The sequence below is a fragment of the Pleurodeles waltl genome, chromosome 2_2, assembly GCF_031143425.1.
Source record: "Pleurodeles waltl isolate 20211129_DDA chromosome 2_2, aPleWal1.hap1.20221129, whole genome shotgun sequence".
Lineage (NCBI taxonomy): Eukaryota > Metazoa > Chordata > Amphibia > Caudata > Salamandridae > Pleurodeles > Pleurodeles waltl.
This window is the reverse complement of record NC_090439.1, coordinates 850,821,503-850,837,893: the sequence shown is the minus strand read 5'-3', so window position 1 is coordinate 850,837,893 and position 16,391 is coordinate 850,821,503. Positions and strand designations below refer to the sequence as shown.

The following is a 16,391-nucleotide window of genomic DNA, read 5'->3' as shown; positions in this document are numbered from 1 at the left end:
CTCTTAGTGGCACACGGCCAACCTGTGGGAGGCAAGATCAGGCATTTGCTCCAAAGGTGGCAAAAGATAATATCTATCAAGTGAGTCCTTCAGACTGCTTAACAAGTTTAAGCCCTGCCTTTCCTTTTAGACCTACTGCACCTCCTGCCCACATCAGAGCATCTTTGAGAGGAGCACCTGTCCATCTTGTGCAAAGAAGTGCAGACACTTTTGACCAAAGGAGTCTTAGAGAGGGTCCTGGTCCTCAAACATAGGGACTGTTACTCCAGCTCTTTCCTCGGGTCGAAGCACAGAGGTCTTCATCTGATCTGAGGTCTCTGCCCTGTAAGCACCTTTTTGTAGAAGGACACATTCAAGATGCTCACGCTAGCCCCACTCTGTCTGCCTTGGATCCAGGTGACTGGATGGTGGCGTTGGACCTGCGGGATGCCTACTTTAATGTATTCTTCCTGCAGTCACACTGATACTGTTTGCAGTTCAAGGTGGGTCAAGAGTATTTCCAATTCACTGTGCTCTCGTTCAGCTTCACCAGAGTCACTTGGGTGTCCACAAACATGATGGCAGTGGTCGCAGAACATCTTTAAATCTCTTGAATTCAACTTTTCTCCTATCTTGATGATTGGCTGCTAAAATGAGCCTACCACAGTCAGATGTAGACCACCTCCAGATGACAGCAAACCTCCTGACAACTTTGGGATTGCCATCAACATGCCCAAATCACACCAGACTCCAAATGAGGTCTGGTTGTGTCATTTGTTTGCTTGTCTGAGGTTTCATTTGTGTGCCTCCCTGTTTTGTGTGGGGTGTTTTTTTTTTTTTTTTGGACCTTGTTGTTAATACATTGGTGGATTTATTACAGGCATGGTTCACTTAATCGGTTTTGTATTGAAACCTACCACTGCTGTTCTTTGCAGCTATAGTCATCATCTCCCAGGCTCTCCTATTGTCCCAGCTGTGTCCCAGTTAACTACAATATAGTTAAGAGCAGTTGTTTTAGGGATTGTGCTCACTGCCTTTAGCCTCAGCAAAGAGCCTTTGAGATAATTGATCGAAAGCTGATTAATGCACCTGTAGTATCCCTTAAAAGAGCTATTCAATGACACTAATAGAAACACAGGCCCTCATTACTATTTGGGTTATTTTACTCTGAGTGATAACTCTTGGTGAAACACCACAAGTCGCATTTGAGAGTCTCTGGGCCTGCACATATCTAGTTTGATAACTCCATACCTGTTAATTCTGGGTACAGACACTATGAATGAATGATTGAGGTATCGTTATACAACGTGCAATTGTGCTATAGTGCCGGTGTCTTAATATCCTATATACAAGGGTGCTGCCTACCAATGTGATGTGCAGATATGCAAGACATGTGATAAATACCGGCAAAAAATCCTATCTAAGATTAAAAGTCACAAACCATGTCCAATATAATGTTTGCAAAGGTGGGATAGGGAACCAACTCGTTCCTCGGACCCTAACAGCCCGCCTTGATTAAAGGCCTAAATGAGAGGCAGAAATACCCAAAAATGCCAATGTTGATATTCTTAGTGAACAGAAACTGGCTAAACTTGTATGGTGTGCAAAAAGGCACAAGTTAGTCAACGTATTCTGATATTTCATTATGTTACTGATTTAAGATAGGCAGGCTAACTACGTAAAAGCTGATGGGATCGGGTACCTACCAAGCTACAATGCCCCTAGCATCCTACCATAAGTTAATACATTTTCCAGAAAAGTAATACTCTTATCTGGAGCTTTCCCCACTGTTCAACCTGATCTCATGTATTTTTGTAATTCCACTTTGACCAAGAATTTAAAAATGTTCAGAAACTGTATCAATCGAATAGTAAGCACTATATTTCTTGTATCTAATGACTCAGTTATGGCTGATCCTCAGGATCTGACCCCCAATTCATTAAATTCCTTTTTCAACAGACTTCTTCGTTGCTGATCAAGAACAGGACAGATACAAACTATATGCTGCAATGACTCATCCACTTAATGACATAAATGGCATTTCCAGTCGTCTCTTGGTTTATCCTGTCTCCACTTTGGCAAAAATGCGAATTTTGGAATATCACGAACCTGAAAGCCAATAATTTCTGTTAAATCTTCAAATGATAAGCAGCTCCCAGAAGAGGGGAGTCTCTTTCAACACCATAGGACCTCAAGACCAGCCACCCAATGCAAAGGCTTGGCCACTCTACTTTTATCATCCAGCCAGTTTTGTAATTGCATTGATTTATTTACTGCTCTTCTAAAAGCACGGTCAGTAATATTGAGATTCCATAAATCGCCCAGCACCAACTTTTTTCAAGGTACTATTTGTACTCACCGTTCCCTCTTCGACGATTAATTTCAGACCAGACTAAATTGGCCAGTGTACCCTCAGCTACTGCGGGCCTGGCAATTGTCTGCTGAATCAATGAAAACTACAACTCAACTTGGGCAGGCAATCCGGATGATGGTAAACAGATAGAATGCTTATAGGATCTCACCATAATTTTATCTAGAAGGCTGGCCTCTGCACCTATAATTTCTGTTCCATATGAAAGGGCTGGTAGCAGTTTAGCTTTGATCACTGCACTCAGTGGCTGGAGGTTATGCCCCCGCATAGATTTTGCTAACATGGTAAAGGTGTGATTGGGAAGCTGAGCTTTATTTCTAATCGCTTCTCTATGATGGGCAAATGTAGCTTTTACATCTATTTTAACTCCTAAATACACACATTCTGGGGTTTCATCAATCATTTCTCCATTTACATGCCATTTGCATTTGAGTACGATACGGCGGTTAAACGGAATAACTTTTGTCTTTTTACGATTTATCTCGAGCCCATTAACCTCTGCATATGAACCAAGGCAAGTTAATAATCTCTGTAAGCCTATTCTTGTATTACTGAGCAGCAGCCGATCATCTGCATATAGAATATTTGGCAGTGACTGGCCACCAAGGCTCAGAGCATGGGATGCTATTATGTCCAATTCTGTGGAGAGATCTGAAATATATGAGAAAGGGTGCCAAAACGCATCCATGGTTTTATATGGAAGACGTTTTCACTTCTCTTGACAGGTGGGCTCCATCCCCAATTTTGATCTTAACCCACGTGTACAAGTATAACAGGATAATGGCATTTAAGATGTTAGATGAAATTCACCACTGCTGGAGTTTTGCCCATAGCCTAACACATGATATGCAATCAAACGCTGCCTTAATATCAGCAAAGCACATATAAAGGTGGCTGCCTGTTGCTTCACGTCTACCAAGGGTCAGTCCTACTGCCAAGAGATTTATTTTGTGTACCTTGGCTCTTTGCAAATCCAGTTTGATTAATTAGGAGCCTGTTCGTGTCTGAAACCCATGCTCCCAGATCATTAAGTATTATTAAGGTAGAAAAATAATTACGTTCTGCATCCATAAGCTCGATTAAGTGATAGTTGCTTGGTGATGATGCGACCCCCAACTTTAAAGATGGATGAATGATCAAACCATTCCAGCTTCCAAGAATAATACATTTCTCTAAAACGGATTTAAACATTGCTGCCAAAAAGGTTGCCCATCTCAGGAGTTGAGTGCTTAAACAGTGCTTGGGGTAATCTGTTGGGGCCTCGAGTCCAGTCAGGCTGAGATTTTTTTTAATGGTCTTTCATATTTCCTTGTTTGTATATTCTAATGGTGTCAGTGGGTCACTTACCCAGCTGTCCTTCTGGGATCTTTCTGTGCCAGTTAAGTTGTAGGTGCTTTTTCAAAAATGGGACTTCAGATGTCCTACCCAGTCACTCGAACATATATCCGCACTGTGGGCTGCCGTAGGACCTTTTCGATGTTATTAATACATTTCCAGAAATCTTTTTTGGAGTCTTTCGACTTCAAGGCATGCAGCAACTTGACTCAGAGCACTTCATGTTTAATTTTTTGATATGCCCATATATATCTTTTTAGCAATCTCATCTCGATACGCAGACTTTTTAATATGTTCTTATCACCTGGAGCCTGTTGTAATTGTTTGAGCAGTCTGTCTACATAAGTTCTTCTCAAACTTATAGATTGTGGCATGACTGCTCTTTTTCCACACTCAAGGAGCGCTTCTACCCCTACGAATACCCCTCATGCTGATATTGAGTCAGAACCTTCTGCAACCTTATTCTAAAGGATGACCACAGCTTCCTCTGCCTGATCCTTGATTGTACGCGAGGTCCACTTTAAGCGTTTAAAATTTTCTGTGCCAATGTCTCCTTGCAAAACTGTTACCACCTCGTGTTGACACAGGGGAGTTGGTATCATAATTACTTGTATGTGGTGATTGCTCTCCTGGCGATGAACTATTTTAAAATCCTGCACATGATTATATAGTGGCAAGTTCACCAGTTTGTAGTCTAAAAAAGAGACCGACGCACCCGATGCCATCATCCATGCTGGACGAGTGTCTTCTGGCTATTCAAGGTCAAGGTCAAGGTCCAGAGGCCAACTAACTCACACGCCCTGACTAGCTTTTCTCCATTTTTATTATCTCAAAGTTTTCTGGTATCTTTTGCTCTGGTAATGGCCCCACTACTTCTGCAAGCTCCTCATTCAGACTGTAAACTAGATAAAGGTTAAAATCATCTGAACCCAGCCAATATAATGTGTGATACTCATTCTTTAGAAGAGACATATGCGCCGCAAGCTTTTCTGCAATTATCGTCCTTCTCTTGGGGCTAACAGGCTCATCTGTGTGCAGTTCTGTGATCTCTGCTGATAAATTAGTATTAATGTAGATCGGCAAGCCACCCTTTGCTCTTCTTAGAGTTGTTTTTTTCAGCCAACTTCCTGAATCCCTCATATCCGATGAGAGGGAAATTGACTCGAGCCCAGGTCTCCTGAATCATAAATATGTCGAAGGAGCCTAAATATTGTACGACTGCAGGATCTTCAATTTTTGTCTCAAGGCCCCCTATGTTCCAAGAACAGATGGACAGGTAGTCCCAATCAGAGATTGTATACTGGGCTACTGTTAAATGTTTACAAACTGCTGCCTGGGATAGAGCTGAAGGTAACCAACTCCAGCCATTTTGAGATACATCTTTTATTCTAATCCTTGCTGCTCAGGGTGCCCCTCTCCTCTGCTTAACTGAATTGTGATGTTTGGCTGGCCTGAGACACCGGTGTTATGGCCCATAGTGGCGTATCTTCAGTCGTTCCTCTTATTACAGACACAGTAGTATCTAGGTTCTTGTCCATTTGTTGTTACTCTAAAAATGGATAAGGAAATCTATCTGCCTGGTAGGCTTTTGCTTCTATACCCTAGGCTTTCAACAACTTGTTCCTCTCTAGAATATGGGCAGGAGGATATATGTTAGAGAAGGTAACAATGGTGGGATCTGAAAGCTGCCTCCTTCTTGCTGATAAAAAAAATTAATGACAAGGATATCCTCTGAAACTTCATGCTCTAAGCCTGCAAGAGCCTTTATTAGTTTTAAGATGCTTGACCGATTTAAAATGTCCTTGATTTAAGCGCGGGAACTCCATTTGTGTATATTTGCAATCAGCCAATCTTAGGTGATCAATGGGCACAGTTTTGGGTCCAGTATATCCGCCATCAACTTCACAGTGGTCCTTTCCTACCACTTGGCTCCAGGATTCTGCTTGCCCACGGGGCCCCTCTCTTTCCTCTTCAGGGTTTTAGTCACAGGCTGATGTAACAATGTCTCCACGGGATCCTGATTTATTGAGTCTATGATTTGGTACGCTTCTTCTTTATGATTTCTCGCCTGATGGCTTCCCTGACGCCCAGGTCCCCCAAGCGCCGGTGTAGGAGATCCGAGGTTACTATGGTTTGCGTTACTTCTTTCTTGCGGTTTTCCGAATAAGCATCTTTATTTTGCCAAGGGACCCCTTCCGCCAATAAAGGATTGCCTGTTCTCACTTGGTCCTGTTTGATAGAATCAATAGTAACCTTATCTTACGGTGGATGCCCTGCTACTATGGCAGGACCAACATCCGGCGCTTTCGTGATGGGACTAGGATCAGGTGAGTGGGGCCTGGCACCTGAAAGGTCCTCTCTGTCATGCCCTATATCTTCATGTGGTTGAGGGTGCTTTTATGGGACTTTCACATCTCGGAAAGGCTTTATTTCTACCCTTCCTTGCATGTATCTGCTCGCTTTTTAGGGTTGAGCGCACAAAGCTCTCTGTTCCTGTTGTAATCTTTCTATGGGCTTGTAACCACGCTCATATTACGCCCATCAGTTTAGTTGGTTTGTGGGCTTGCCTTTTAAAATTTGCTTGATTTCATTAGTGAAAGGCATGGATACATATTGCCTTTTCTGATGTTTAGCCCTCCTCAAGCACACCGGCCATCTACTGAAAACATACAAGGCTCCTTGTTTTCCATTTGGTTTCTGGAATACTTTTTCTCTTTGTTTCGTAGGCAGCACGTTCTCACTGGGCAGTAGTTGAGCGCTTTGCATTACATCAACCATGCTACATGGATAATTGCAGTTTTGCTGGTTACAGGGATAATTACACTTTTGCCGATACGTTTCATTGCAAGTGAACTTCTGTTTCCTTTTGTTTGTCTGCTTCACGGTCATGGCGGCCGTCGGCTTGCTTATGTGAAACTATTTTACTTTTCATTTTCAGTTTATGTGGCAAGAAAAGTCCGGTTAGGAGCTTACAATGCTAATAGCTCTAACTCGAGCAAACAGGAGACCCATTGCATTGCAAATGCTTGTTGTCATATGGATTGGAGCGTTGGTTCCTTCTTGAGGAGGGCTCTGTGCTGCCCCAGGTACGTGCTGGCTATGCTTTCTTGGCCAGCATAAATTCCTCACTGGCCTAGGCCAGTCTCCTCTCCCTCAGCTACAATCGAGCAGGACTCTGTTCTCCACACTCATTCCTCCTGTTTGCATGATTGAATACGGTCACTGCTTCCATCCAACAAAGTAACTGAGGGTGGCATGATTTGAGCACTCCCTGTAGCAAAGCCAGTTTTAACTTCCCCCAGGATTTCTTTTATGATCACAGGGAGGTGCGCCAGTCTAATACCCATCTCTTTACATGAGCATATGGTGAAATCATTAGGGTGTTTTTTTTTTTAACTGTTGTGATTAAGGAGTTTAATTTTTTCAAGTTTATCATCGATTCCAGAAATAAAGACTGCCATGGTATTAAGAAGATGCACCTAGATGTAAATTTTATTTGCATGATGCTTGAGAGCCATAACTGTTGCTTGCATTGAATTCAGGATTGCCACCCACATATTATTTGAACCCACTGTTGTTTGTGTATCCCCGTCCTTATTTTGCACTTGCACCATCTATTTGGGTGATTTGCTGTCCCAAGGGAGTTGTCCCGACATCCTCTCATAATTGCCAGCAGTGTGGGTTCCCTCTGTTGTAGTCATTACTTTACCTTGGTATATCTGGGGTATCTTACTCCCCTGACCTGCTGGTCCTCAACTCAGGAAAAGGTTGGTATGTATACTGAGCATTGTTTAAGCTGTCGTCTTCAGTTCATTGTTTTTGTATAGTATTGATCTCACATGACAATTGTGGCGCTGACGGTATCCAGTCTGCCAGCTGGTCTGCCAGCCAAGCTTTGCCTCGTCTGATGTCAGGAAAGTCATTCTCCATGATTTGGCTTTGAGGTAGGTGACCTTTTTGGATCACAATCGTTGGCAGTAGAGGAACATAGATGGAAGTCTGCCGTATAGTTCCATTAATCTCATCCCTTGCAAGATCAGAGACCACTTGAAGAGGTAATCTTGTGGGTGTGAGCAGAAAACCCACCTTGTCCTTCTCAGAGATCATGATCACCCTTAACTGAACACTTAACCTGTTAGAGCTTGAAAATAAGAACAGTTGTCTTAGGGGGCCTGTTTAGTGAGTTCACTTCCTTGAATTGCTCTTGAATTTTACGATCTTCCATTCCATCTTCCGCCAAATTTGTGTCCTTTGTGTTTTCCTCTACTTCTTATCCACCCTCCATATCTAGGTTGCTGTTATCTAATATACACTCTTGGACCTTGCATTTCTAGGTTGAGCGGAAGCGTTCAACCTCATTTATACTTTTAGCATACTTCTTATTGCTTAAATCAATTTCATTTGTTCGTTGCAGTGACTTTTAAAAATTCTTGCTCGCTAGTGGTCAGTTCTGCCTTTTTCTCCTTCCTTTTTCTGTTTCAGAGAGACCAACTACTGTATTATTCCACTTTGGTTTCTTTATCTGTTGCTGTGATGGACTACTTTGGCATTTCTTTAGTGCTCCCTTTTCACTGTCGGTATTTTAGGCTGGTAGCCACTGGGTTATATTGCAGCATTCTGTTCCACCTCCTCCCATTTTGCTGACATTTGTTTTGGCTTTATTCCAGTGCTGTCCTCACCTCTGGCTCCTAAAATAAGCTTATTTTACAAAAGAAACACCCTGTTGTTTAGCTCACTGCTCACAAAAGCCACATTGTGCCCTTTCTGGTATAATGTAACTAAACCCAGAAGCAATGATGTAAAACTTGCTAAACCTCACATCTGGAGTCTCTCCTCCAGTGCACCTCCCTGCCAGCACACAGGAGATTGCACACAGGGCATTGCTTATCTCCTTTACTGGAGCCTTACATCTTCTCAGTCTGCTCTGCTATTGTTAACTTCATTAGAGCTTTGTGGAAATGCAAGGCAAGAATGCTTCCAAGACTTTATTCTGTTAAAATAAAAATAAAATACTTTTCCAGCCTTATTTTCCATTGTCTCTCCTCAAGAGCTTGTGATTTCTGATGTCAGTAGCTGCCAGTGACCACCAAAACGTGTCAGGAAAAGACAAAATTATGAGACAGGGTTGACCAATTTATGTGGCAAGAAAAGTCCATTTATGAATTTACAATGCCAATAGCTCTAACTCAAGAAAATAAGAGACCTATTGCATTGCAAATGCTTGCTGGGCCTTCTTTCTGGGGCTGTTTCATCCAGTGCTGTCTCCCACTTTCTCTTGTTGGGGGCTAGCATCTTTCCCCTCTGCCGGCCAGATCTTATTATCAACAGCTAAGTGGCAAGTAGGTAATGTTAGCTTTAATTATATTTTTCTGTCACATTGGTTATATTTTGATGAATCTTATCATGTTGGTGATTTCAGATCTCAGTGATATATTAATGGCAGGTAGCCAGGGTTGATGGTGTTATGTAATCACCGTTTTCAGATGGGCAAAGTCCTACAGTGCTAGCACAGGTCTCCAAGAACTTCAGTTTACCTTTCGGGGCCACCAAGCCCTCCTCCCATCCCTATGTGCTGGGCCTGTGTGCTGACCTATGTGCTAGGCCAGGATCTCAGTCGTCGTGGTTCTTCTACGTGTTCTTTTTTTGATGTTACTTGAACACAAAGAGGGCCAAGATGGGCGCTAGCACACTTGGGGCAATTAGCCTTTGTTAATTGGCTCGATTTGGTTCAATTTAATTTGAGCTCAGCTTATTTTTTAGGAAAGTCCAGGAGGCCAGGAAAAAGAAGGAGGAGTAGCAGAAGCAGCTGGTAATCAATGCCTAATGAGCCACCTCAAGGTTTTGCAAACAGCCCCTCAAGTGCCGCCTCACCTCCTCCTCCTCGCTGCCTCACAATGCCTCACTGCTGCTCACTTCTATACTTAAGTATTTTAATATTTTCTCTTTAATATTCGCAGTACTCCCTCCCTTCACCTTTTTCACCTCACTTATTTCGTTCTGTAATCCTAATCGCAGTTGAGGCACGAACAAGCAAAAATGGGCAGGGTCAGGCAGGGATGGAGGCACTAGCAAGCAAGAGGCCAATGGCGCTGCCACACCCTTCCTTTTTTACAGTCCCTGGTCCAAAGCTTGACTTAAAATCATGCTTATCCAAAAGTTAAATTGTTGCTTAGTTCTTCCTCTGCTTCTTAGCAACAACAGGCAGCCTACTCAGCACATATCATATCGGATGCTTGACTATGCACTACCAGCGCTTCGAGGCCCTCAAATCATCAAGGTAAGTGCCTGCCGTGTAGTACCGACATGGATGGTAACAGAGGCCAGGTGGGAATAGTGGTCGTCAACTGCTGAGATGCAGTATGTGCGATGGGGCGCTGATGCGAGTCGCCAACTTCTAGCACCACAAGCGGCACACCCTACGCGAATGTTCTGCTGAACAGGATTCCAGAGCAGAAACACTAAGTTTTCTGCCCCAGCAAGACCTCTGACCTCCAGTGCACTGCCCGCCGTTCACTGGACTGTGACTCTGTAGACTGCTCCTCTTACTATGTAATACATAGCCAGTCTCAGTTGGCCCCCCACTGGCAACCTTCTGCAGCAGTCTGAGCAGACAATGCCCCCCTAGACATACAAAAGCATGTCCTGCAACCTCACCCCTCCACACATCTCTCCTCCACCCTACCCCACCCCAAACAACGTCTCCCCAAAACCAGGACCCCTCAGGATACTTTCTGCCTGCTCAGAGCAGGCAGGAAATGTCAGTGCATTTTTCTTGCAGAAATATGTGAAAACTGCCTACTTGTAATTGCTAGTAACATAAGTTTTGCAGCTGAAATCTTTTTGGGATTCACGTGCTGTGCATTATTCTGCCATCCAGTGGTTGGATAAACAAATTTCTGTCTTTCTTTTCATGTGGTTGTCTGTCTGACTCTATTTTGTGCTTTGTCCATCATCCAGACCTGAAAGCCATTGCGCATAGCTGCCATGTTCAGGTTCTGATTTTTCTTTGTTGGGCCTGGATGCGCCATCGAGCACTCCATTGTGAAAGCAGGAAAAAATTAATTTTAAGCAAGATGTTGAAGAAAAACTTGGAGTAGTCAAAGAAATCAACAAGCTGTCAACAAGCTACAAGGGAATTTAAAATCACGGAAGAAAACTAAGTTAAGTAGTAGCAGCATGCTTGAGGAAACAGGGCATCCATGTGTGCCCTAATCTGGACAAGTGAGTAGTAAAAATGGGCTCATTCAGACAGCACTAAGAAAGCATAAACACAGTGATGAAGACAAGTACAAAGACTAGGGTTCTTCCTAAACATAAAAATCATCCCCAAGCCCCAGAGAGGAAAAAACCTTTTCTGGGGATGAGACTAAATTCTAGAGAATCCGGCGCTTGCCCAGTTGAATAACAGAGCACATGTACCTTTACTAGCAGAGGAAAGCTCGGACAGTGATAACACTGGGGAACTACTGGAAACAAACACGTCTTGCATTCCACTAATTGCCCACACAGTTACACACAAGGTCACTTCAGGAGTCAATCAATGAACACACACTTTCAGGAGTTGGTAAGAGCTAGTTGTTGTCACAGAGAAAATACAGGAGGAGATATGGTGATGGAGTATGTTATATTACTGTAGGCAGGCTTCTTATGTGCCCAACTCCCTGTGTAACCTAACCTTCACAACCCAACATAATGTGGAGGGCCCGCATGGGAAAAGTGGATGGTGGTAGTGGTGAGAGGTGGGACGGGGGTGGTTTGGAGCCCAAAAGATGCGATACAGTTTATAAATGTGTTGGAACTGAAGACATTCGGTTTAACCTTAAGTCATTCCAAGCACACATAAGGGACAAAACATTACAGATCCAAACGGACAATACAACCACAGAGTTTTACCACAACGAACAGGAGGTACAAAGTCATACTCACTTTCCCAAGTGGAAATGGACCATACAGAGAAAGATGACCATAATGGCCATATACCTGCCTAGGATACAAAAGACACAGGCAGACAGGTTAAGCATGCAGGCAAGCACCTCTCATGAGTGGGAGCTAAATCAACAGATACAAAAACAAATCAAGCTATGGGGCAAACCCATTAGTGGATGTCTTTGCAAACCCAGAGAATGCAAGATGCCACAGCTTCACATCCATGTACCCACACCACCTGTCACTAGGGAATGCCTTGTCAATAGGCTAATCAGGGAAATTTGCATGCACCTTTCCCCATTTCCATTTGTACCACTAGTAGTCAACAGGTACAAACAAAGTAAGGTGACACTAATTCTGACAGCCCCCAGTGGGCCAGACACCTGTTTTACAGAGCTAGTAGAAATGGCACAGGACAGTGTAATGAGACTACCAGCCTAGTAGGGCCTGCTCAGAACACAAAGGGGTAAGGTGTACCACCCAGGACCAGCTACCCACAGCCTAGCAGCATGCCTTCTCAAGACATATAGGGCCTGATTCTAACTTTGGAGGACGGTGTTAAACCGTCCCAAAAGTGGCGGATATACCACCTACCGTATTACGAGTCCATTATATCCTATGGAACTCGTAATACGGTAGGTGGTATATCCGCCACTTTTGGGACGGTTTAACACCGTCCTCCAAAGTTAGAATCAGGCCCATAGTTTGGTCATCTAGGTTTTGCCACAAAGGTCAATTGAAGTCCTTAAATGAAGACAGATGAGCTACAACAGGGTGTTACGTGGCCAAGTGGAGTAGTTTCATTCACTGGTGCAAAAGAAACAACACAAGGACAGCTGGGTTTAGGAGACTACCATTGGCATGTACCTCACATACCTTATAGATGAGGGACGGTCTTTTGCTTTTCTTAAAAAACCTTTGTCGGCCCTATTGGCATATTGAAGAAGGGTTACAGGAAGAAGTATTTTCAGTACACCTGTAATCAAACTGTTCTTGAAGTGGTGAAAAGAATAGCCTCACCAAGGTCAGCACCCACTCCTTTATGGAATTTAAATCTGGTACTTGCACAGTTGATGTTACCATGCTTTGAAACCATGCACAAGACGGGCCTGAAATAGTTAATGCTGAAGACATATTTTCCCATTGTTATGAAGAGTGAGGAAAACTACAAGCTCTTACCACACAAGATCCTTACTTATAGATACACAATGATAGCATAGTCATGAGGATGAAACCAAAATTTCTTCCCTAAGTAATTTCACACTACCATCCTAACCAAGCTATACAACTACCAGCATTTTGCCATTCATATGTTGAATATTAGAAGGCCAGTGATGTACTAATTTGTAATATAGAAAGGGAAACCCTTTCTTTGTCTCCTTTGCAGCAGCTAGCAAAGATTCACAGGTAACCGACTGAATTATTGTCTGGTGGATAATTCAAACAATCCAGATATGCTACAAGAGTGGCATTTGGAAAGAAACCAAAAGTGTATAAAACCAAAAGTGCAGGAAGAAAAGGACAATGCTAGCTTTCATTGCCTATGTGTTATTATTGACATTTGCCGGGCAGCGGCAAAGTCTTTCCTACACACGTTCACCAGGCACTATTGTGTGGGTGTCAAGCTAATAAAGAAGCCCAAGCAGGACAACAAGTACTTAAACATCTTGCCACAAATTTGCACTCAATTGAACCCAACCTCCCAAAGGAAGAGAATATCACTAAAACATCTCTGCACTGCATGTGAATCCAGAATGGATTTTTGCTGCAAAACGAAATGGTTACTTACCCGTAGGGAGTAGTTTTGTAGCTTGAAGATGTTTCTGAATTCTCATGCAACCATTCTGCCTTCTCAAGAAATTAGTTGTTTTGGAATGTAAATGGAGAAATCTCTTGGAAGTCAACCAACACTAGCAAGTCGCCAGGGGAAAAAAGAATCTGAAGATAGCTACCATGCACCGAGGCGTCTTACTTAATTAGAAGATGGACATGGCTGCATATGGTGGTCGACATCAATGATGCCCCCACAGAAAATAAGAGAAAGACAATTCCATACGCAGCTGCTAGATGGTGGAATAATTCACAACATTTGAATCCAAAAAATCTTTCAAGTTGCAAAACTACTGCTACAGGTAAGTAACCGTTTTGTTCTGTCCCCAAGCCAAGGTCCCTAATATAGCTCCACCACCTCCACGGATATATACACATCAAATCGCAGCCAACTCATAGTGAGGGCCATAGACATGCTATAGGTGTATTTTAAAGTCTATTTCCTATCTTTTGAGATGACATGGTCTTTTTGGAGTGTCCAGTGCACAAATCATTCGCTTAATTCTGTCCTAAAAGCTGTTGAAGCAAACCTCCCTAATAGTGACTATACCCCTGAGCAATCTCAAATTGATGGTGTTGAAATGGGTAGTTTGCCTTATATTTATGCCACCTGCCTTTACTTTAAACTTTACATAAATTAAGGTGCTCTTGTTATGTTTTGTGACTTTGTGATTGGGCAAGCATGTGCTAACATTTGGAAATTTTGTGAGAAAGTCCAGACTTATTGCCCTCATTGTGACAGCTATAGCCTGTGTTCGCGGAATGCAGTGACAAATATGTGTGTTTCTTTTCAGAACTGTGTATGTGCTGGCAGATGTCATGGATGAGCAGCTCAAGGCTTTGTCATTCTCACCGTTCCAGGCTGATGAAATCGACACTGAATTGGACATGGTAAGAATCCTATTTCAACTGTGACCCATATTTTTGCCACTAAGATAGGCGCCCATTGTTTAAATTTATTCTATCATGCTTTCATGTATTTGCCCTTACTGGAAGTATGTTAAGGATTAACTTGGAAGGAAAAGGAAACTACGTCGCTGGTGATCATAGATTATTTTTTAATATTTAGCATCCCTGGGGTTGATGAGAAGCCTGTGGCAATTACAGCTATTGGGCCTGAACCTAAAAAAATGTTTTAAAAAAAATACATAAATCAAAATGAAAAAAATGGTAATAAATAGTCAGATGCAAAGTGGGACTATGTACAGCTTCTGAAACACCCGAGGATATTTGAGAACATTTGACAATTTTCACACCTTTCTTACTTGTTTTCCCTAACTTTACTCAGTTAGTGGACTTAGGCCTTTGCTGATAATCAGCACATGTAAAAATATCAAGTTTGTTAATCCTCACAAAAACATTAAGCTTTTTATTCACATTAAAAAGTCCATTGGATTTTATTTCTTCCCCACACATGCACCCCCCGCCCTCAAAAAATCAATGTGTGTTAAGTAATTTGTGAAATCCCACAAAAAAGTTATGTTTTATTTCACACTGAAGAAATGCCAATATGAATTTCGCTCCCACGCTTTTTCTCTCCCACCAAGGAAGAATTGTAGTGTCCTGTGCACTTCACACACTTTATGCTTTATGCACGCCTGGCTCATCTTGGTCTAGGTTTAATAGTGCAGAGAACTCTGCAAAAGACATTGCAAAGCACTTAAGTAACCGAAAACCTTTGACTCTTGGGTGTGTCTCACTTACAGTGCATTTCTCTAACCAACCTCAAGGGAAATCTGTATGTGCTCATGAAATACCCACATGCACATCTAGTTTTGTGAATCACAACTTTGTTTTTTAAAGGAGCTGAAAACATTTTATTTTCATAAGCCCAACTTTGGTGTGGAAAAAAACATTGTACATCAGACACAGATTGTTTTAATTTCAGTTATAGCAGATATTGGCAAACTAAAAACATTAGTGAAAAATGTTCCATGAAACCATGCAGAGTTGTGCTGTTTACAGAAATGCAAAAAGAGAAAAATGAGAGAACATTATAAATGTTATAAATGGGGTCTCTAGTTGGCAGGGGTTTGCATCCTGTTCAAGTAGGGGCTCTCGCTCTAGTCAGGGTAAAGGAGCCACATAGCTAAGATAACCCCTGCTCACCCCTTTGGTAGCTTAGCAGGAGCAGTCAGGCTTATCTCAGAGGTAATGTGTAAGGTATTTGTACACACACATGCAGGGTAACACAGTGAAAACACTACAAAAGGACTCCACACCAGTTTAGAAAAATAGCCAATATTTATCTGAATAAAACAAGAACAAAACATCAAAAATCCAACATACCCGACAAATATATGACTTTTAAAAATTGGTTTCCAGTCACGCCGCCTTGGTTCCTTGCGGTGCTGGTTGATGCAAAAATGACTCCAAGGGACGATGTGTGGGAAAATCTAGACGCACGGTGAGGATAGAGCAGTGGTTGAACAGGTGCTGCGTCAGTCCTACAGGAATTGTGTCTATCCTTCCACCCAAGGTGGGCACTGCGTCGATTCTGCAGCCACAAGGCAGGTGATGCAGCGATTCTCTGGCTCAATTCCAGCAATGTGGCGATTTTCAGCCACTCCGATCTGATGTGTGGATTTTCTTTCTCAGGAAACCAGTTTCTACATCCAAGAGCCCAAGGGCTGGATTTGGCACCACTTGGCAAGTCAGGACTCAGCCGAAGAGTTCCGACACTGACAGATGAAGTCTTTGATGTCTTTGAGACTTGTTAACAGGAGGCAAGCTCAGTTCAAGCCCTTGGAGAACCTTGTAAAGCAGGCAGAGTGGCAGTTCCCCCTTCAGCATGCAGCTCTTCTTCCTGGCAGAAAGTCCTCAGTCCAGAAGAGTTTTGAAGTTGTGGTCTCAGTAGCCCAGTACTTCTACTCATTTCTGCCTTTGAAGTAGGCAAACTTAAAAGGAAAGTCCTTGTAGTGCGCAAGACCCTGTATTTCCTGCCTTGGTC

General features: G+C 42.7%; 1 protein-coding gene across 2 annotated transcripts in view; it reads left to right on the top strand.

The window, feature by feature from the left end:
* The window catches only part of VIRMA (vir like m6A methyltransferase associated), a 627,318-nt gene that overhangs the window by 503,464 nt on the left and 107,463 nt on the right, over positions 1–16,391 (top strand). For both annotated transcript variants that reach the window (XM_069220484.1, XM_069220485.1), the window contains exon 21: positions 14,236–14,332. In XM_069220484.1, the coding sequence (XP_069076585.1) occupies positions 14,236–14,332 (97 nt within the window). The remainder of the gene's footprint in view (positions 1–14,235; positions 14,333–16,391) is intronic.